Below are 21,640 nucleotides of genomic sequence, written 5' to 3'. Positions count from 1 at the left end.
AACTTTATTGATTTAAGAATTTTTTCGACTTCTAGCCACGGGCTGATATTCGAAGTTGGGATAATAGAAAGACTTGGGTTGATGTGTTAAGCATCGTTCTAAATTTCTTTGCAGACACATTTTGATTTCTCACCACCTTGTATCAAGGTGCCATTATTGTTTAAAGAACCAATGTGACCTAAGCCCCGTTCAAAGTACGAAAACTTGCCCAAGTTTAGCCCTAGCTGTGTCCAAAATGTAGAAAGTGATGTGACATCATCTACCTGAGCGTTGACCGAGACCTTGTCTTTTGTTCAGAAGCGTGTGCTGTAAGGTTATGCCTATTTTTCTGACCAAGAGCATTGGCAAAATACAACCTTGCTAATGCAGAAATTTCTTGAAGCCCGATTATATTTTAAAATCTTAAATTCTATTATGCTGAGCATGACCTTTACCGCCATGTACTCAATTTTTTAAAAAAGGCAAGAATATTGTGAATTTGATCTTCATCTACCTCCGAATACAACATATGACTAACTACCCCGTTTTAAGCATGTGCTCTAGTATGTTAACTTAATGCCCAGCCCAAGCTTCTGTTCCCACCTAACTCTGATCCTAGACCAAACCAACCTGGCAAAGTTTCTCCTTCCACTCTAGCATTTTTAGCCTTAAATAACAAATAACCTGCGCCGAGCAAGATATGCTTTTTGCATTACACTCTAATACCCAATTGCTGAGCCGTTCGTTTGCGTAGCGTGAACAGGACTCCAGCGATAACGTGAAAGGAAATAAGATGGAGAAAGGGGGCTATTTGAGGAATAAAACGTTTGTGTAATGTGTCATTTTATGTCTTCGGATAGATTTTCTTCGTGTATTATCGAACCAGGAATACTTCATGTTAATGTATTATTGACAGTTGTTTTGCAAAACGTCATTGTAGATAGAAGAAAGCACATGGCACTCGTTATTTGGCTCATACAAGTAGTTTTTTATTCAACCTCAAACCTAAATAATAAAATTTGAAAGGAAGCTCAAGATCTTAATTGAAAGGTTTAAAGTACTGCTCTCATTTGCAGGTACTTTTTCACCTTGTGTATAGGCATAGTAATTGCTTAAAAGCTATTAAAATTTAAACAAATCGGGTAAGCAGTAGCCTGTATAGATCTTATCAGCTACCCCATTGCTGCAGATACTTCCTGGCTATTGATAAAGGATGCGTTGCTGGTTCAACATTCATTATAATCATTCAGCATTTTTTGTTGTAAGTCAGTTACACGCGTAGATTACCTGCAGGTTGATGTAAGACCCCCTCGTCTAACTATCTGCAGACGATGATCTTCAATGCAGCTTGCTACCACTACATCAATCATTCGACTTTATCTTACTGTGCAGTGATACAGTACACATTCTTAGATTTAAATTGAAGACTTAAAGAATATAAAGATGTATAGAAAGGATCGAATCAGGTCAGCCCTAAAGTTTTATGGAGAAAATGCGACGATTCACGGAATTGGAGCCATTTATAACAGTTTGTCAGCGTTGAAGAAGTTTGTTTTTGTCCTCTTGTTCATTTGCTTGCTTGTTACAGTTACCTTTGCAGTCTATGATTCTATCTACGTCTTCACACAGCGAGAGGTGTACACAAAGATTGAAAAGGTGACACATAGTCGCATAGAGTTTCCCAGCGTGACAATATGCCGCAACGGCAAAGCCACAAAATCTAGTTTACCCATCGACATTGTGAATAAAATAACGAGGAAACTTGATGAGATGAAAACGGGCAATCTTAATATCTCTGATCTCCTCGATTTCATTGAAAATACGTCTTTAGAGGTACAAGCAGTCTCTGAAAACAGCAACATATCAGTTCCTGAGCACCCACCAATGTTACTGAGGCATATCAAAGATGCCTGTTTATTTGCATCGAATAAATATTGCAACGTCACCAGAGATTTCAGATCTACCTACGGGACTGATGCCTGCTATACCTTTCACGGACCGGGGCCAAACACATACTTTCAGGCTGAAAACGGACCGTTCTTTGGCTTGCAATTAATACTTTATGTCAACGAATCTGACTACTTGCCACTGATAGGAACACAAAACGGTGCTGGTTTTACCATTTACATCCATGAACGGGATACCATTCCCTTGTTTGAAATTGGTGGTATTCTCGTTGCCCCAGGAACATCAACTCATATTTCTTTTTTCAAAAGTGAAACCATCTCCCTTAAATACCCATTTCATACAAACTGCACTGATGGAGAAGGATTCACAAACTACTTGCCTGGTCGTTATACGTATCTGTCTTGTCTGGCTACTTGCGTGTATAAAAATGTTTTTGAAAAATGCAGCTACGTGAACCCTCTGATTAGGGGAAGTTTTAAACCAAAGAATAAATCAAATGTTACGTTAGATATGCTTAAATGTGAACTTAAAATGCGAAATAAATATCTCGAGGGTGTACGTGATTTTTTTTGTGATTGCCCTAAAGCCTGCAAAGAAGTAGGATACAATTCAAGGGTGTCATACTCGAAGTGGCCTGTCGATGGGGACCTACCAATATACCGAGCTTTTGCAAAGTCAGTCCTAGGATCTGACAAAAAGAATGTCAGTGATGATTTCATCTCCAAGAGTTTCCTCAAGATAAAGGTTTACTTTGATGAGCTGCACGTAATGCATTACAAAACAAAAGAACTTGTTGGTGAACTTGATCTTATCAGCAACATTGGTGGTCATCTTGGATTTTGGTGTGGAGCCTCTGTTTTCTCCGTCTTTGAAACAATTGCTTTTTTTGGCTCTTTGATTTACTGGGCCTGTTGTGGTAAAGAGGACACGAAAACTGATACAGCACGGAATCCAGAAGATGTTGAAATAAATCTCTGAGACGGTACTTTGAACAAAATAGGAGAAAAAATAGAGTCTGCGAAGCCGAGCCGATTTTCTTGTTCACAGGTTCTTCAAAATCAAGGAACCGAATTTGATTGGCTGTGGGAATTTCAATTGTTTTTTTCAGTTTTCAAAGTGGCGCCTTCGAGCAGAAGTATAAATGAATGGTATCAGGATAATAGAATAGGTCTGTTTGTTCTTTTGAACAACTAAAAGTACAGAAAAAGATTGCACGCTAATGGAGTTGTTGTTCTAGTGCTTAGAATAAAGTGCTGATGTCAGCGAACAAGAAAAGCGGCTCTGTTGCGCAGACTCTACTTTCCCTCCTCTTTTAAATTTCCGAGTCTGCGCGCAGGTTAAGTCATCCCTGCATGATTAACTTATTTTGAAAGCTAATTCATAACTTTCTATTAATTATAATATCATCTCTGTTTAATGTTCGTATTGATAAAGATTTAAATGGAAACCAGGGTTGCTGTAGTGCCGTACTGATGTGAGTTGTAATTTAGCAGTCAAAACTATATGTGCTTATATTTGTACTAGGTTATACCAACTATGGCTATACGGTATACTAGGTTACTGACTAGTGAAGAGGCTTTCAGAGTATAGTATGGTGTGGAGTCTTTCCTTATGTTTCTGCAAAGTTACTGACATTACTTTTGTCAATAACAGCATATCATCTAAGGCCCAATGATGTCATAATTTCAAGTTCGCCTGATCGCGTTGTGAAAGTCCATCCTGAATACATTTACTCGCAGAGCGTTTTAATTGCATCACAGATGAATTTTACAATAAGATTGCAATTGATAACGGTCCTGTAAGTGAATAAGATAGAAGTCCTGTGAGAAATAATCTAAATATTTTGAGAATTTAGATTTCGTCGATTTTATAGGTTTTACGAAGATATTCAGTTTAGGTCAATACTTCAGTTCCGACGTTACGTGGTCGTTATAATAACTAATAACGGGCTATTAAAAACACTTTGAATTCACGATATGTTTGACGCAAAAGTTTGCAAAATTTCTGCTAATCCCCGAAGAATTGTTTGAATGCAATATCAGATTATGCGATGATATAATACCTTTGGTAACCAAAATGATTTTATATATCTCAACAGACCTCAAATGAACAACAGTAATACAACAATTAGAGTCTCACAAAAATGCATCATGCATGCGCTATTTACGAAACTTAGAGTCTGCCAGTACTGTAATACAATGTGCAATGCCAGTACTTGACTTCTTAAAGCCAGTTATTTTAAAAAAGAGTGTATTGTCTCATTGTTTCGATTGTGTGAGAACGGAGAGACCTTTCATGGGCAGGATGCCTGGAGGGAACTGATTTATAGAGGGATTACACACTTAAGTAGTATTTTGAGTCATGACTGTTCTCAATTTGTTCCCAAGTTAAAGTTTTAAGTTTTAGATAGAGGACTACCTTTTATTGCAGAATAAGTTGGGATGTATTTGATCATGTATTGTTGTTTTGATAAAATCAGCAAAGAAAGTTATTCCGTGTCACAAAACATATCTCGTTAATGAAAAGGTTCATAAAAAGGTAATATTTGTAAATGTTGCAATGTATTTAAAAAGCAATGTGCCCAAAAACAATGTTTAAGGGTCACACTTATAAACAAGAAGCATATGCAGTCAAATGCTGGTCAAATTACGTTTTAAGGTTCTTCAAACTCAGCTGGCTTTTTTGTTCTTATTTTTTAAACGCATTTTATTTGGGCAAACTGGTATTTAAATTACTCCGTGGCTGTTCTAATTTCAGAACTATTTCTCGCCTGATGCTTGCACAAACATGCTGTTTATATTGTTGACAAATCGTTGACTTCGTATTGGCATTAAAATACATACCGATATTCAAATCGATACGAAAATTTATAAACGACTGAATGTTTTTGAATGGTAGGGACGCAATCTTTTTGAATGGACAGAGCATGACTTCAGTACTATAGACAACACGAGTCTCTGCAGTAAAGAAACAACTTTTTACTCGCTTATTCTGTTGGCAAAACCTCTGTGCTATCTTCAAATATATTAAATACCGCAATTAGTTCAGGTTCAGGTTCGTATCAATGAAATGAAAAAGAAGAAAAACTCCCTCAATAATATTGACGTTCGCAGTTTTCCATTTAAACATCATAAAGGGATGTTCATTCGAGGAACCTGTTTAGAAAAAAGTCAGTTTATCGAAGCGATTCTCAAGAAAGTCATCAAGTCACTAGACCGATTACACGGCCTGAACATGCAAATAAAAATAAAAGCCCTGTAATTTGCTGTTTTATCAAGCTTAAGTTTTAGTGGAAAGCCCTGTAATTTGCTGTTTTATCAAGCTTAAGTTTTAGTGGAAATCCATTAATGGAAATGTATTGCATCTTCTGAAGGTATCGCTGATGCCCTGTTTTACAAATAATTGTTCGAGTGCCAAGGAAACAAGTATGAGCTTTCGCGCGCGCGGTGCACCTTATCGTGTAAATGTGCATTTGTATAGATTTTGCTTCAAGCCTGCCTGTCACGTGAACACAGCAGTCGAGGTCGATCTTTTCTCAAAGAAGATCTTATCTGTACTGATGTACTGATGTGTTTGTACTGACGAATCGTATCTGTAGAATGGCAAATAGCTTTCAGCGTGTCTTTGTTTTCTTCATTCGAATCAGTCACCCCTTGCACTGAAAATAAAAAACAAATGTTATAGATGTTGAAGGATTTTTGAAAAAAGTCTGGGGCAATACTGTAAGCACTTTAAAGGTGTTAACGGTGTGAATTTTATCATCAAGTTAGATAGCTGTTATAAGCAGGAAGAATAGCTAATAAATAGGTGACCAATAAAGTTCATTTGAATGTGAACAGGGTTTAAAATTTTAATTCATGTCTGTTTAACTGATTCATTCAATATCTACATATTTACAAAGAGTTAAAATACAAATGGTTAAGATGTATTGATTCTAATGGAGAACAAAAGAACGTAGAATAGAAAGATCGACGCTAAAAATTCTCGCATATTTCAAGTTATTCTTTAGTAAGTTCAGTCAGAGTTAGGCTCTCATGAGAATCACAATGGTATAAGTGAGTTTGGTGACATCTAAGTGGATGCATATTTGAACATCTAGAGACAGATATAAGCAAAGTGTGCAGAAGAAAAACCAAACTTCAGCTGATGCACATTGAATAACCTATTTCTTACATTTCTTGAACGGGTATTTTGAATCATGACGTCATAACTATTTGCAGAACCAATACCACGATGATGAGGGGGCAGTTATCCCATTGGGGCCTCCTGGAAAGGCAGTCCCGTCATACATTTTCTTGCGGAAATGAATCTAGCCTGTGACGGTAGGAAAAGCAGACAGTGGCAGTTTTTTGGTGTTTTTTAACAAACATTTCCTTAGTTCTTATCAGCTAATAATGAAATAGCATCTCGATCAAGTCAAAGGGCGTCAAGTAGAGTTCAAAGGTTAAAAACACATTATTTGTCCGGGCAAAGTTCAAAGGTTAAAAGCACATTATTTGTCGGGGCAAACGCAGAACGTGTTTTTGCCTTGTGCACCAGTGATGTTTCTTGGACGATGACTGCTGACCTTCACAAGGCGCGAAATAATTATCTCATAGCTGTTGGAACATTTGAAGGTTGTTATAAGGTGCGCCATTCTGAAGGATCAAAAATTGTTGTTGATGAGGTTTGTCATACTGAAAGATTTTTAGAAGAAGAAGGAAAAATAATTTATGCTAACACGCGGGTGACAACACTCACTAACGGCATGCGATTGAACATAGATAAAGAGTTAATAATTGGCTAACAAATCAAGGGGACCCTTGTTTATTTATGCCCCAGGGCCTTTGATTTTTTCCTGTGCAGAAAAGCTAAATTATTTAGAATATTGTTTCCAATTTCAAAGCGTTTTTAGTATTTTTCCTCAAACTTTCCAACAACAGTTCCAGCAAGGTTTAACATAGTATAATTCTCGTATCGAATGCGACGATATTTGCTGATACAAAAAAGTCATGGCAGTATTTCGTGCTTCTCCTTTATGTTTATTTTGCAGTAATAGAGGTAGACTTTTCCAAAGTCTCTTTTTGTCAAAAGGACAAGAGTATGTATATACTGCGCAGGAGGTTTTGACAAATTTTTAGGCTCGTGTTCTTATAAAAAAGCGTGTATGTTGCGGATTGAACAAATAACAAAATTTGGGAAGATCTATGATATTTCTAATTTGCTACGTTGTTTTCAAGCATGACGTATAATAGCTTACCGTTTTTCTCTAGGCTTTCGATGAGTAAAACTGCAAGCAGCTACTCTTATTTCACGCCGTCTCCTTTGAATTATTGTGCATTTTCATGACTGATACCATTCGATTTTACGTTTGCTCTATTGGTGCATTTTTGCTTCACAAAAAGATATGCTACTGTTACTAGCATTGCCATTAACTCAATAATTGAAAACAATGAATAACCAATCCATAATCCTAGTTGGCCACCAAGGTTACTGAACAATTCAGCTAATGATATTTTGCATTGCTCGTAGACATGCTTGTAACCGAGTTCATCAAAATATACCCGGATTTGCAGAAAGTTGCTCCGTATGAACTCGCGTGTAAGTTTGTTTGGCTCTAAACTGAGCGCTTTTGCAAAGGCAATCCGGTACAGTGGTATGTCGACTAAGGCTGGCCATTTTGTCATTGAGACAATGTGATGGTAGACCTCGTCCACACAAGGAGGTGGGCAGTTGCATTTTTCGTGAAACCCATGTTCGTAAAGCTCCATAAGTATCCTGTTTCTGCACTCAAGGACATCTTCGACGTCGGAACTTTTTGTACGGGGGTACTGCTCAGGTGGCATAAATGATCGCATGAAAGGCTCGATAGATCCACACTTCTTATAGATATAGTCGTATTGACAAGAGACTTCACAGCTCATGGCCGTGTAGTCCCCCGGGAAAATATTGAGAATATCTTGTCCGTCAGTGCATCTTGATGGATATGGAGGTGGGAGACGGGTAGTCACTATCTTGTGCATTGCAATGTTGCTGCTGTAGCCCGGTGGGACGCTTATTGCATGGACTCCCAGAAATGGGTAGGTGTTAACAGCATGGATATAGACTGTAAGGCCAATACCGTTATCAAAGCCCATCGCTGGCACGTAATCTGACTGATTTACATAAAGTACCATGGAAAGACCAAATAACGGGCCATTCCCTCTCTGGAAATAAGGATCGCTTTTATTATGATTGAAGGTATAACAAAGCTTGTCTTCATTTGATGGGAACGTCAACTTGAAATCCCGCGAATAATTACATGATTTAACTGTGGAAAAGCTACACGAACCTTTAAGGCTTTTCAAAAGCATTGGTCTGAATTCTGATTTCACCTTATGTTGAAATTCAGTAGTGTGAACATGTGTCAGGTGTTCTTGCTCCATTTTGTTTCGCCATTCACCGAAACTGTCGTAATCGACTTCGTTATTTTCTATCTTGCTGACAAAAAGACCAACATTCTCTAGTGTTTCATTCGTCACCGACGACTTTGAGTAGTCGCTTGCTGTACAAATAGTAACGCTAGGGAATTTGACTTCTGTAGGCCTTTCATCTCGCACCCGTTGGTAAATTGGATAGCTAAAGTATTCTGAAAGAAGGTTTGCCACGTTGAAGGATAAGGAGCCCAGAAGAGCAAAGAAAATGATTGACCATATAACCTTTTTCGTCTTTCCTTCATTGAAATACACTGCTGGAATCCCATGTGTTGTTGTCTGGTAGAAATATTTTTGAACAGCGCTTCGAACTGATTTTTCTTCATCAATGCCCGCCATTACATTTACATTCTCGCAAGCGATTTCTGTGGAGTGTTTCGCTATCTTGTATTTCATCTAAGGTCGAAATTTTTTTTTTAAAAAGCACATTAGCATAGGGTTGAACTGCAGTCGCTTAAATGTTCTATTTTGTTTCATATTTAGGCCTACAGGTCATCGTATAATGGTAGTATGTCCTATCAACTGCTATCTAACGAGCAAGTACCCGTTGATCTTTGTGCACGGTCAGATCTTTTCCTAAGCAAAGTTCAGGGCGCATGTGATCAGGGAATCCATTTAGACTGATATTACAAAGGTGCTTACTTGTATTTCATTTTTCTATTGTCCGTACCGATCAGGTTTTTATTTTTAACCAATTTTTAACGCGCTTTTTTGTTATCAAACTTAAAATTACGGTCGGGCTACTGTATCTTAGAACCATCCTATCATAGAAGTCCTTCTAGAGAACGATGATTCTACTCTTCCAGTGCAAGGCATCGCGTTTTTTTCTTCTCTTTTTGGTGCTTATTTCTGACCATGTGATTTAAGAGATTCCTAGATCTCCCTTTCAGATGTTGAGGATCTAAATTTATCTGGAGTGGAGCATACCTGAAACTATGTACTGTTCTTCAAGTGTACGCCCTTTTCCGTGTCTTGTGAAAGACATTGTGTCCCTATGGTTCCATGTACGTTGGTTGAAACTGCTGACAAAATGCTGACATGAATAAGATATTCTGTTATTTGATTGGTTTAGACCGTGCTTATTTACGTGGATTGGTTCAGCCCAAGCTAAACCCCTCTCAAAGCAAGTTATTTGTACGGACACACCACCTCAAGCGTAACCTCGCACTTAACCACCGGACAGCTTTGATAAATTCTGATATACTGATTTTAGCATGTTGGGCTTGTATAGCCGCATAATACGAGAACGTTCGATAGTTGCCATCGCTTGCTAGTTGCCATCGTCTGGATGCAATCAACAGAAAAATCTTTCCTACTTAATTTGGTCCAGATATCTTTGCGAGTGACCTCCAACTTAACTGCCTCCAAAAATCCCCTTTTTGCTCTACCAATTAAGCCCGTTTCTAATTCCCATTGCTTATTATAACTCAAAAGAAACCTCGCTATTTTTGAGACCATTACTACCGCGAAAATTTTGTTCTAACTTACAGCTTCATTTAATTCCAGTGACTTTTAAATTTGTTTGAACATTTTTACATTTTGTGCCTTGTAATTTTTGTATCATTTTGATTCTTGAATTGTTGTTATACATTTAATTGAAATGCAAATAATAATTATGCAACGTAACAGTTGCATCAGGTCAACTTTGAAAAAGACGATTGCCACACATCATGCCAACTGTTCTTAGCTGTTCCCACAATTAGTTTTTGATAGTTCTTTATGATATGTGACGTTATATCTGTTGAGCTGTTTTCTTTCTATATTTCTATATAACAAGAATCTGTTTTCTTGCTATAGATGGTCGTTTCAAAGAAGCCTGAGTTTCTGGTAATTGGGGGTTGCCTGCGTGGATTGGCTGGCTACCTTGTCAATTTCACACAATCAATGGAGGAAGGTAATTGGGAAACAGCTGGAATGCTTGTTTGTTATTTTCTCCATATTTAGGCCCTGATTGCCGATTACCTCTTCCTATTAATGGTAAATTTAGAGGGCTCCGAATTCTGATCAACCGAATCTGCTTATGCTGGCCTGAAGGTACTGTTTGTGCTTGACAGAATCATTTTGAATTTTCGTTATTTTAGGGTCAAAAAGCATAGATGACCTCTTTTGCTACACAAAGATGGCCATAAACCCGAAGGTACAATGACACGATTTTTCATTTTTTTCAGCTGAATTCCAAATAGATCCATCGGCAATAGCTGATTTTTCATCGCTGTCTGAAATCTCTTAACTATATGTAGGGATTTTGTGTTTTCGTCGCAACCTATGTTCTACCTGCTAATTGTTTCCCCTTGCACGCTTAAAAGTTACATTTACAACCTTCGTTTATTTTAATGCAATTAAATTCCTATATGCACCATAATATCAAAAAAACATTTTTTCAAAATGATTTCATGGTTTAACTTCTAGGTTGAGCTTTCAAAGTATGAAGTACCCAAAGGTAAATGAAAAGCACAGTTAATAATTTTTTGTCAGAAAATCTAATCATTTTCTTTTTACCGTTTTACTATCAATAATATTAGCGAATACAGAAGTTCAACTGCCACTTATTGTCCAATTTATGCCAAAATCATGACAAGCATACTAGATAGTAAAATTTTTGCCTGCATGTCATGACTACAACACATAAAAAACCAATGTATTTAAATAGGAGCAACGGGATTTAAGCATCTATATACTTTTTTTACAATGCATGACATTTTCAAACACATTTTGTATTTGTATTTGTTTCTACCTAGCATCCACAGGTAGTTTTTAAGACACTGAGAAGCTTAAGGTTATCGAGCAGTGTCCTGGTCTTTCCTCTCGATGTGACCACACCTCGTGATTCCTACGCCTAGAATTATAGAGAGCTGGTGACTCTCCTCACTTTTGGAGAAAGTTTGGTCAAGCCAGGGACTCGAACCACGGACCCTTGGGTCTGTAGTTATCGCAAAGACACTTCATTCGCTATCAAGAAAAAGACATAAGCCATTCGGTTCATGCTTGCATTTTTTACACTGATATCCTGCGCATTTCATTGTTTCATAATTTGCTTTTGCAGCCGCCCTGTGTTTGCTAGAAAAGCATGCAGTTCTCTTTCGTCAGCAAATCACAGATGACTGGGAGGTGGGGGCTTTGCCAGTACATTTCTTAATTCTATGTTGAAATATCTGGGCTAACGTTGTCTGCATTATTTATTTTCCTACTTAAATTACAATCAGAAGAGAAAAATCAATTTTCGATGACTAGTTTGTATGGGGGTATGGAAATGAAGCAAGAATAAATTCAAGAGAAAGTTGTCATAGTTAGCAACTGCTTTCTTGGCACTTTGGATTGTTTATGTTGGTTCCTTTTTCTCTATTTGACACCTCTTTTTGAAGGGACAGGTACTACTGTATGCTACAACATTATAAGTTAGCTTCAAAAAGTAATTTCAAACAATGCAGTTGGCATTTTGCCTCTTAAAACTTTAATAAAAGATTCTTTTCTTATGCTCCATATTGACATGCATTAAACCACTCTTTCATAGATTCATTAATGTTTTTTATTCAGTCTTATTATATCTACTGTTTTATATTTTAAACTAATAAGAAATTTATTTTTGCTAACTAGCTTTTTGAAATTTAAGAAGACCTCGTTGAAATTATTCTTCAAAATAAAGATTGATAGCTAATAATTAAAATTTAGAAATATTGTTTCAGCCACTTTATGACACGCTCTGTTTTTGGAGCAAGCATAGTAACAAAGATATGAAAATCGCTGGATTGAAGGCTTGGGATTCCTGCTTGAAAGAGGTAATGAAAACAGTCTTTTTTGTAACTTGCTTGAAGGTTGAACTTCGAAGATACACATTAGAATGCTTTAATTTTGTGATATACATCGAATCTTATGATAGCTCTGGTCACTGACAGTAATTTATATGTGTCATGGTAAAAATTTCAGCAAAGTATCTGAAAATGGTTGATTGAATGTGGCAGAATCACTTTTCATGTTGCTTTCGTTTACTATTGTTGTCATTACGGTCTTTTTCTATACTTCTCACACCCTTGATCAAATGGCCGGCTCATTCCATTTTCAATCATTGACGTATATTGAGATGCCATGTCATGCTTATTCATACGTATAGAGCGCATGACTCTTCATTGTGAAGCTTTTCTCCGACATGTACCCAGTTAATTTCTCCAATCCACGATCTTATTCCTGCGGCCATATGCTCTCCTCGATTCTTTCCTGACTGTGGCTTTTGGAACATAAAATATCCTTATGTCTTTGTTATAAATTTCTTTTGTCAGATCGGCACTCAGCAGGATTCTTTGTTTTTGATGTTATGTAACTTTTTGCAAAATGAGTTTACATTGTCCGAAAAGGAAAGGCTGGAGCGTTTCAGGGTTAGCAAGGCCGTTGTTTAAGCGATTGAAGAAAAGTTTAAAGTAATTCGAAATTCTTAGAGATAAATAGATTTAACACGAATAATGTATTTGCAATTTCGACCTATTAAATTTGTCCACATTTGCATTTTCATAGTCATTTTTCTTGCAAATTTTTATTTGTGCTTTATTCTTTAAAGTGCTTACTTTTGTTTTTACGTGCAGATATCTCAATGCATTGTAAGGCATCCAAAGAAAACAGAATCCATTCAAATACTAACGGTCAGTAGGCCTCCAGAGGCGATGATAATTTAATTGATCACCATAAGCTATCATATGCATCGATTTTTCTCCCTTGCTCTTCAATTAAGCCGATTGATTTACCATCACATCCACCATTGGATTGATAAGCTGGCCTCCACTTGTCCCTATAGCATTGGTAATTGTTGCATTCTTATAATACTTCATAAAAGCCTTCTTTTCCCTCCTACTGGTAGTTTTTTTTAATTATCTCATTTAATTTTTGTAGACCTCATATGTGAAATTGAAATCAAGACCAGTCGGTTGCAATAAAAAACCAAGAAAAGATGACTATTTATTTAAGGAAAAAGTTATGATTTAGTCGAAGAAAGCCATATAAATCAAAACCAATTATTGATATATGTTTGTATAGCAAATTACTTTTTGAAAAATCGCTTTCTCTGAGCAAGCACCCTCAACCTGTCTTAGTACGGTATCTTTGAGTACTTTTATACCATAATTTTTTACCCTTGGAACCATTCGGCACTTTTTACAATTAGAGCTTAGTCAATGTGTTATTTTGTAACAAATTCTAATTTTTTTCAAGATTCTTCGTCTTGAACCTTTGATTATATGTATATGACGGCTTTTAGTCACAAGTAAAAAGTACCTTGGTTTTTCTTTATAACCATCTGAATAATCGTGAGCAGTTTTCTTTTGATAGTGTGAGGTTAAAGAATTAAACAACTACTTCAAGGCTTTCTCCAGGACATGGTAAAACTTGATTAAGCTAGAAACCTTGGCAAGAAAGTATATATTGATTTCTATTTCGCAAAAACTTATTTTTGTTTGTAGACCCTTCTCAGAGATTTTCATGGGAAGTTGAATGCCGAATCATCAGATCCTAAAGAGCTTTCATTGGCTGTTAAAGGCTTTGGGATGTTTGCCAAGGTAGGTCGTACAACTGAGTTTTCCTATAACGATCTGCCACCTGTGTAATGATTTTCATGAGTGTTTTGCATGAGTGTGTTCGACAGTTCTTACAATTTAATGGATTCAGATGTCACCGGAAAGTCAATTCATTATCTCAAGCTTCATCTGTCGAACGTGACCTTTTCTACAAATTGGACATCCCACCGAATCTTTAGTTCATAGTTACGCACATAGAGGCTGGTCCCACTAGGCTCGATCTTGTTGTGCATTGACTGAGGTTTTAAAAGAGCCTAAAACCTGATTCACAGAGTTGTGAATAAATTGTTTCTGAGAGACACAAGAAGAGACCAGAAGAGTATTTCTGTCATTCCAGAAATATTCCACAAAGGGCTATCCAGTAGATAAAGCTGGCAACAGAAGTCATCTTAACAATTGTTAGTAAATATTTTTTTATCGTTCTTCGAGCAAGTGATTTCTTGTTATTTGCATTGGAAACTAGAAACCAGATTGCTGCATATGGATATATGGATGCAAACGAATGCTTTGGAACCTTACGTTACGTTAATGTTACGACCACCGTGTCCGCATGATCTAAATAGAGTCAATCTACAATTCTAAAATTTACATCCTAGACAGAACGGCACATTTTTGAATTGGAATAATATTAGATGCACCACTCTGGCTTCTGCGAGGATCACTCGACAGTAAATTTTGCTCTTGACTTGCCTAACAGTTCACGATAAACTGGACCACATGGCGGTAATGACACATAAGTAGACTTCCCTAGGGCCTTTGATAATATAGATAACTTCAACGAACCAATGCCTGTTTTGGCGCAGCATTCTGGGTACCAGTTCTGGGAGTATTTGCTTTAAAAATTAACAATCCTTTGAGAACATAAAAGCCAAAATGTTTCAGATTGACCACTGCAATGGAGCAACATTCTGAGTTTAGAAAACATGAATGCTCCGTTTGCTTCAACTTTCATTACATGTTTTTCTCTAGTTCTTTATGCATTGATTTTTTATTCATTCTTGCATTTATCATTCTTGCTAAATAAGGATTGTAATGGCAAAGTTCGAGAATTATTAGTTTATTCGGAAGAAATCCGCTTGCCATCAAAGATTTGGGTAACTCGCGTTGCTGAGTGGACCTGCTAATTTTTAAAAAGCTTTTTTGCTCCATATTATAGGACTTTTTTCAATTAAAATCCCACAGACTAGCAACTCGCACAGCCATAAATTCTGTTTTCTTCCAACTGGCTGAATTGCCAAAATGGAAACAAACCTGGTGGGATTTTGTACGAATATATGCCATCGCTCAGTAAGCTTCGATTGGCCTTGTACTTAGTTGTTTTCTTCTATTCTCATTCCTTGTTATTTTTAATGAGTCTTTAAAAGAAGCTGTTTCTTCAAAAGAAAAATGTGATGACTAGTTTTCATTATTTTGACGTTTAATGATGTAAATAATATTAGAGGAAAAGCTGTATGATTTAAATATTTTGCTTTTTTCCTTGAATTCTGTACCCCCCAAAAATTGTTCACAAATCTTATTGAATGCAAATTTTTTGTAGGCTTGCAAAATGTTGCTGAGTGAAACTGATGTCAAACTTTTATTTGATGAAATAATGAATAAAAGTCAACATTTGTTTTCAAAGTAAGAATACGTGATTTAAACTTGTTTCTTTACAGTTATGCTGTTTGTATTTATCTTTCAGCTTGCGAATTGACACTCCTTTTTCTCAGTTGTTTTAGATTGATTCGATGACATTCAGTTTTTTCTTAGTGAAGAAATGCAAATGTATGGCGTGACTGCTAATGAGTTGATGGATAGCCGATTGCTGCTTGCGAATTGACACTCCTTTTTCTCAGTTGTTTTAGATTGATCCGGTGACATTCAGTTTTTTTGATGAGAGTTCTTTTTTAATTGAATAAGTGCAAATGTATGGCGTGGTTGCTAATGAATTGATAGGTAGCCAATAGGTGGGTAGGACTAACCAAGATGTTATCATGGAAGTGTTTCTTTATTTTGCGCAATCATCGTTTCTTGTAATATTTGATAAATTTTTTTCAAGGGCCCACGCAGTATGTTGAAGTTCTGCGTGCTTGTTGCATGATAAGACAACCCTTTTGTTAAAAGCACGTGTTTACAACAAAGAAATACTTTGAATATGGTAATGGGAATATGGTGATGATGTGTTGGTACACTACGAAGTTGTTGCTCGAACCATTTTTTTATAGTTTGTGTCAAGGTGACACGGAAATGCATTAGCATATTGAAAGCTTTTTCATCTGGCATTTCGAAGATCACAAACGCAAGCTTTACGCTGGAGAATAAAGGATCTGTGCTGTGCTAATATTCAAATGTAGATTGAAAATGTTTCTAGATACCACCTCTTAAAATTTCATTCTTTAAGAAGTTTCAGACTAAAAGCTTTTCAGTAAGATTTGAACCACCAAAATGTTGTATATTTTTGCGACTACATGCATTCAAATTTATTTCAGCATTGAATATCTTTCCGACGAAACCCTACAGTATTTGCCAACATTTCTAGAGGCTCTGGCCAAGATTTTAGAGCAAATTAAGGAGGTGATTTCTTCGCTGAAATTCTTTATTTAATGCTCTTTTTGTTGTGTACCTGGATATATAGATGTAGAAGTGAGAGAGAAAATCTTTTGGCATAGGAGAAAGTAATCTATATTTCAAGGGAAAATAGCTTTTAAGCTCTGCTATTTGCTTTTAAGCTAAGCTACGTTAAAACATATTTTAGCTATGCTATTTGAAAAGCAAAGCCCCTCATCGCTTGAAAATACGCTCTTCGTTGCTCTCAATTTCGCGACAGACTGGTGGAAATTCAGGTTTTTTACTTTTGGGGGCGGCTCAGGCCCCCGATTGTCAGACAAAACAACTTCTGGGATGGGCTTTCGGCACGTTAAACCTATGTCAATTATCCGACGAAGTCCAGAAATTTTCTGACAAGAACCCCCGAGCTCCCCCCTTGCCTCAAATAATTTCTTCCACTGGCGACGAGGGTCGGCAAAACCTATCTTTTTGCATTGAGGCTATCGACAATTTTCTTTGCATTGATTCATTATTTTAAAGGAAGTTTTTTCTACCTGTAGAGATCTTTTTTAAAGATAGTCAGCTGAAATTTTCAACTTGAACTTCTGGCCTAGAATATTATATTATAATATTATATTGTATTATAATATTATAGAATAATATAATACTATATACAATAGCGAACTATTGACGGTTTTTTAGGTTTCTGCTGTCCACTTGGTCCCGATGGAAAGAATGGTGGTTATTCTGTTTGAAAATTATCCAAAACTTGGCAAAGGAGGGATGTTTGTATTCGAGAAAAGTTTAACCCATTTTATACGTGCACTGAGCAATAACACGTCCATATTCAAAGTCTGTTTGTCAGAAATTGGTGAGACTTTTACAAAACTATTTTTAAATTCTATTACTTTTACTGGGATATTACCCTCGGCTTAATATGTCGGGGAGTCATCTGAAATGCAAAAACTTGATGGAAATTGATAGATCATTTCTTTCAATATTCTTTCAATTATGACATTTCTTCCCTTCTGTGTTTGATTTTTTTATTTAAAATATTTCTTTCCTTGGAATTTCTCGGTTTGAATATTTGCCATTCTTTTGTTATCCAAATCCGTATTGTTTTTAAATTGTTTTATACACAAAAAGGCGTCAATTCTGATTTTTAACTCGCTTTTATTATAAAACCCTTCACTATACTGGTATCCTAATGCAGGTAGCAAAAACTATGATTTGTCATAATAATTTTTTCTCCTTTCATTCTCTCGAAGTTTATCAGGGTTTGATCAGGACCTGCTCTCACCCAGTTGTGACAGAAGAGGTATATGCTCTACCAGAGATTACAATTTTATTCCGATTTTTAAAGCTTTGTTGAAGTGTCAGTAGCCTTACCAAACTTAGATTCGTTGATGCCATATGCTTCAAGAATTGGTATTTTTAAATAATGCCTACTGTTCCTAGGACTACAGTTATGTCTAATGCGGGATGTATCGTGTAAAGATGAATAAAGCAAGATTCAAATAGTAAGGGATAGTGGATGCAGCCAAGGTATTTTGTCTATGAAGAAACTGCAAGGAATAACTGAATGACCTCTGTGAGACGCTCAAGTCTTCTGCACTTAATGTTTTATTTGACTATTTTCAAGTCTTACAACAGGGGTCTCATTCTCGCGGCCTGACGGAGGCTTGTGAGACGATATTTTGCGGCTCCGTACTTGACAGCAAAGTTTAGTGTTAATTATGTCGATTTTTCATCATCATATCCTACACTGGTTTACAGTAGACACCGATTGAAATAAATATGCATAAAGACACTGATGACAAAGAAAGTTTTGCCGATTAAGAAAAATTGAGAAATCTATGCCCGTTTATAGTTAGAATCCGCTCACTCTTTTGATACGTGTCATCGACTGACAGTCATGTTGGAACAAGGGGGAAATGGGTTAAACTTAAAAGTGCTTTTGTCATTATTTGACGACAAAATTGTTTTCTCGATTTTTTCTCAGAAGACAGAATGTTTTTATCGAGCATATCAATTTTAACCAGTAACTGGTGGTTTGTACCTATTCAGGATCTGAATATTTTTAAAAGAAATTAAATATGCTTATGAAAAAATTTGTATCAAACTTACTCCCTTAATTTTGCCATTTTGAACATTTGATTACGACTAAATTCCCATGGAAAGTATTAAAAGAAACCAGATAACATTGCGTTAAAGCATTGGAAGTTAAGGGCAATAGAATATAATTTCATGTTGTTTTTGGCCATGTGAACTGTAGTAGCAAAAATGTCTTGGGGAGTACCCCCCCCCGAACCCCCTTTTCTCGGCCGACTTCGCTCGCCTATCGGAGTGATGCCTCCACCATCCTGATGTCATTGCATACTTCCGAAATCCGTAACGATTAGTTTTTCTTCAATGTTTTTTTGAATTTTTCAAACTTCCTTTATGTGACATTTTTGATGTGGCCCAGCCTCTCTGTAGGTAGTCTTCAGTGGCCCCCAGATAATTTGAGCTTGAGACCACTTGCTTAAAATGTGTTATACTAAATATATTCTGTGAAATTTAAAGCCAATTACTTTAAGAATCAAAATTTTTCACCTAAGGGTATTGGACAAGAAGAAGCTGTTTCCACTGTCACAAATTCCGATGACGTGTCTTTTCGCAGTTTTGTCAACCTATGGGTCGCCTTGTTATTCGAGAAAAACTACAGAGTGAGTTGCAACTATAAAAAATGTCTTGTGAAGATGTATTTCAGCAATTCAGTGATTCTGTTTCAATAACCCAGAAACCTTTTATGGTAGTAAGGCTGTTTTGTATTTGGTACCGTATATCGTTTTCGGTACTCTTATTTCAGATTCATGAACCTCAATTTCATGATGCAGTCTTCACTCTTTTGTCTCTTTCTGTCAACTTGATGCAAAGTGTTTTTATGCATATTTGGGCCGCAGTCACTCTCCAAATATACTTGACAAAACTTTTACATATTTGCCAAGAGTGGAAACGTCCTGTGCAGTGTTAACTACTTTTCCTAAATTTCATTTGTTTTGCAACCGATTATCTATTTTTTTCATCAATAACTTTATGTTACTTTGCATCCATGTTATTTTAGAAGAATTAATCCTTTATATAGAAGAACTGCTTTCTAGAGTTTGCTTGAGGACTGCACAAAATCAAAAGCTTTGAAAGAAAATGTTTACGATGAATTAATGCAATCAGTTCTGTTAATTGCTAAGAAACTGAATCTAAGCACACAGAAGACTGGTTCTGGGGTAAGAGTCAATTTTGTCATATCTTATGTATAAAGACAGTGTTGAAATGCTAAACTTAAAGCTAAATATATATTTTGAAAAAAGCAAGGAAGCCGTCTCATAATACTGGCGATAAAGCCTTGACGTCTTATAGATGTAAAGGCTTGATGAATTTCATAGACACTGTGCTGCTCTCGAAAGATTATTGATATTTCTACGTCCAGTTAATGCGGAAATGCTTAAACACCGTCAACAAAAAAGGATACAACTTTAGACAATGCTCTAGTTTTTCAATCTTCATCCCTTTCGATTTCCCGTGACGTAGTTAGGAGTAATGCCTATGAACATAGTGGGGTTTGTTTTCACTTTTGGTACCCATTTGTCATCTACGACAATCACTTCATTCAATATGCAAAGATATTATTCTGATTTCCTTGAAGTACTTCATCAGTCATTGCACCTCTACTTAGATTGAAGACCAGACTCTTCAACCAAGTTCAGACCCGATGACTGGTCTTGTTGCAAACGTTCCGAAGGATTTCCAGATTTTCATCAATCTAGAGGAATTTTGCAGGTTTGAGCCTTGGATTAAAATGTTAAAAATTTATGTACCAAAGCAGTATTTGTTGATTTCGTCATACACCTCATACCTTCTTTCAAATTTCTTCTGTATAGAATAAGTTACATTTCTTTCCATTTAAAGTTCTTTCCTTATCTTCCGCCGCCCTAGGTAACATTTTTTGTTTTCTAAGAAGCACTAGATTTCCAAAGCATACGTTTGAAGTTATAATTATCTGTTCTTTTTTAGAGTTATTTTGTTTCGATCAGATACCAGTTCGTTTTCAAGATGGATTCCTATTTATGTAAAAGAATTTATCACTCTATCAGCTAGGTATAAATTTTTGCTTATTCATTATCATCTCAACAATATTTCTATGCGCTTTGTAAATTTCACTTTTGTGTTTATACTCTTAATTTTCAGCGATTTCCATGAATTTTCATTGCTTGGGCAGTTCAAAATCTTCAAAACATTTTCAAATACACTTTGATGGTGCTCGAAATACATCAATTTTGAACCTTTGTGTTTTCTACTTGTAAAGTTTTTAAGCCCTAAACTAATTCATGCAGCTTTAAAGCAATCTCGCATTTACCTATATTAATTTACCAATCTGTTTGTACAATTTTCTGTCCTCAACGGATCTTTCAAAACCTCTAGGCATTGCCTAGATTTGCTTGAAAAAAAATCATAATGCGATTTTGATAGAGATTTTGTGTCTTTTTTCAAATGTTTTATATTTTGGATACTGTTCACAGGCTTCACTGCGCATTTCGGTATTGAGTTAAAGCAATTTTCTTGCAGTGTCGTGAAATTTTTTTCAGATATCCCCTTGTCAGTGGTTTTTATAAGCTCCTGGAGATTGCCGGTAAAATATGTTCCGATCTCAGTTTCTTTCAGGCAAGTTAATAATCCTGCTGTTAACTTCTTAAATCATGCGTTCCTTCCAAAGTGATGTGGCGCCATGTTGTTTGGAGCTTTTTCCGTATCATATTCCTTTCATTTTTCATTTTCCTGAATGCAAAGCTGAATCTTTTATCATTACACGAGTTAACATTCAAGATAAACATTTTAATCGAAAAATTATTTAACTTCTGTGCTGTTTTTAATTTAGGGTATGACTGTGGATCCAGATGATTTGACTGAAAAGAGAACGACATTTTTACTCCTTGGAAAGTTCGTCAAAAACGTATGCCAGTGCGATTTTGTAAACTTAACAATTAATTTCAATTAATTTATTGATTTTAATTTTGAAAGCCGTTCATAGCATAGCAAAAATATTTTGGCATTATATGTTCAACTGAATTTCGGTAGCTTGTTGATTTCCAAGCATCTGGGTTGACTAAAGTACTCGTTCTTTTCTAAAGTTATTTAAAGGGATGTGAGAACTGTATTTGTAAATAGATACCAACGTCT

General features: G+C 36.1%; 3 protein-coding genes across 8 annotated transcripts in view; 2 read left to right on the top strand and 1 right to left on the bottom strand.

Moving 5' to 3' along the window:
• The window catches only part of LOC135687316 (DNA-dependent protein kinase catalytic subunit), a 97,943-nt gene that overhangs the window by 16,126 nt on the left and 60,177 nt on the right, over positions 1 to 21,640 (top strand). For 3 of the 5 annotated variants that reach the window (XM_065203845.2, XM_065203847.2, XM_065203844.2), the window contains exons 9-25: positions 10,137 to 10,233; positions 10,421 to 10,476; positions 10,749 to 10,779; positions 11,383 to 11,447; positions 12,023 to 12,115; positions 12,914 to 12,970; positions 13,784 to 13,879; positions 15,435 to 15,517; positions 16,366 to 16,450; positions 17,126 to 17,294; positions 17,692 to 17,741; positions 19,024 to 19,131; positions 19,567 to 19,689; positions 20,139 to 20,242; positions 20,477 to 20,560; positions 21,049 to 21,124; positions 21,339 to 21,413. In XM_065203845.2, the coding sequence (XP_065059917.2) occupies positions 10,137 to 10,233; positions 10,421 to 10,476; positions 10,749 to 10,779; positions 11,383 to 11,447; positions 12,023 to 12,115; positions 12,914 to 12,970; positions 13,784 to 13,879; positions 15,435 to 15,517; positions 16,366 to 16,450; positions 17,126 to 17,294; positions 17,692 to 17,741; positions 19,024 to 19,131; positions 19,567 to 19,689; positions 20,139 to 20,242; positions 20,477 to 20,560; positions 21,049 to 21,124; positions 21,339 to 21,413 (1,452 nt within the window). Of the gene's footprint in view, positions 1 to 10,136; positions 10,234 to 10,420; positions 10,477 to 10,748; positions 10,780 to 11,382; positions 11,448 to 12,022; positions 12,116 to 12,913; positions 12,971 to 13,783; positions 13,880 to 15,079; positions 15,185 to 15,434; positions 15,518 to 16,365; positions 16,451 to 17,125; positions 17,295 to 17,691; positions 17,742 to 19,023; positions 19,132 to 19,550; positions 19,690 to 20,138; positions 20,243 to 20,476; positions 20,561 to 21,048; positions 21,125 to 21,338; positions 21,414 to 21,640 lie in introns of those variants that run through there. The other 2 variants (XM_065203848.2, XM_065203849.2) reach the window with 2 other exon arrangements.
• LOC135687326 (epithelial sodium channel subunit beta) lies at positions 1,423 to 6,283 on the top strand. The gene has a single exon (XM_065203861.2). The coding sequence runs from the start codon at positions 1,423 to 1,425 to the stop codon at positions 2,863 to 2,865; it is 1,443 nt and encodes a 480-aa protein (XP_065059933.2). The 3' UTR covers positions 2,866 to 6,283.
• Positions 5,376 to 10,610, bottom strand: LOC135687473 (epithelial sodium channel subunit alpha). Of its 2 annotated transcripts, none has more exons than XM_089114625.1 (2): positions 8,198 to 9,785; positions 5,376 to 5,545 (listed from the first exon to the last, which is right to left on the bottom strand). In XM_089114625.1, the coding sequence occupies exons 1-2, from the start codon at positions 8,733 to 8,735 to the stop codon at positions 5,376 to 5,378; spliced, it is 708 nt and encodes a 235-aa protein (XP_088970751.1). In that variant the 5' UTR covers positions 8,736 to 9,785. The 2 variants fall into 2 exon arrangements, 1 of the variants encoding a protein (XP_088970751.1); XR_016145146.1 differs by having other exon boundaries at positions 5,406 to 5,545; positions 7,127 to 10,610.

This window comes from Rhopilema esculentum, chromosome 20 (genome assembly GCF_057945365.1).
Source record: "Rhopilema esculentum isolate cy_ngs chromosome 20, ASM5794536v1, whole genome shotgun sequence".
Lineage (NCBI taxonomy): Eukaryota > Metazoa > Cnidaria > Scyphozoa > Rhizostomeae > Rhizostomatidae > Rhopilema > Rhopilema esculentum.
Note: the sequence above shows the minus strand (reverse complement) of the source record. Positions and strands in the feature narration are given on the sequence as shown.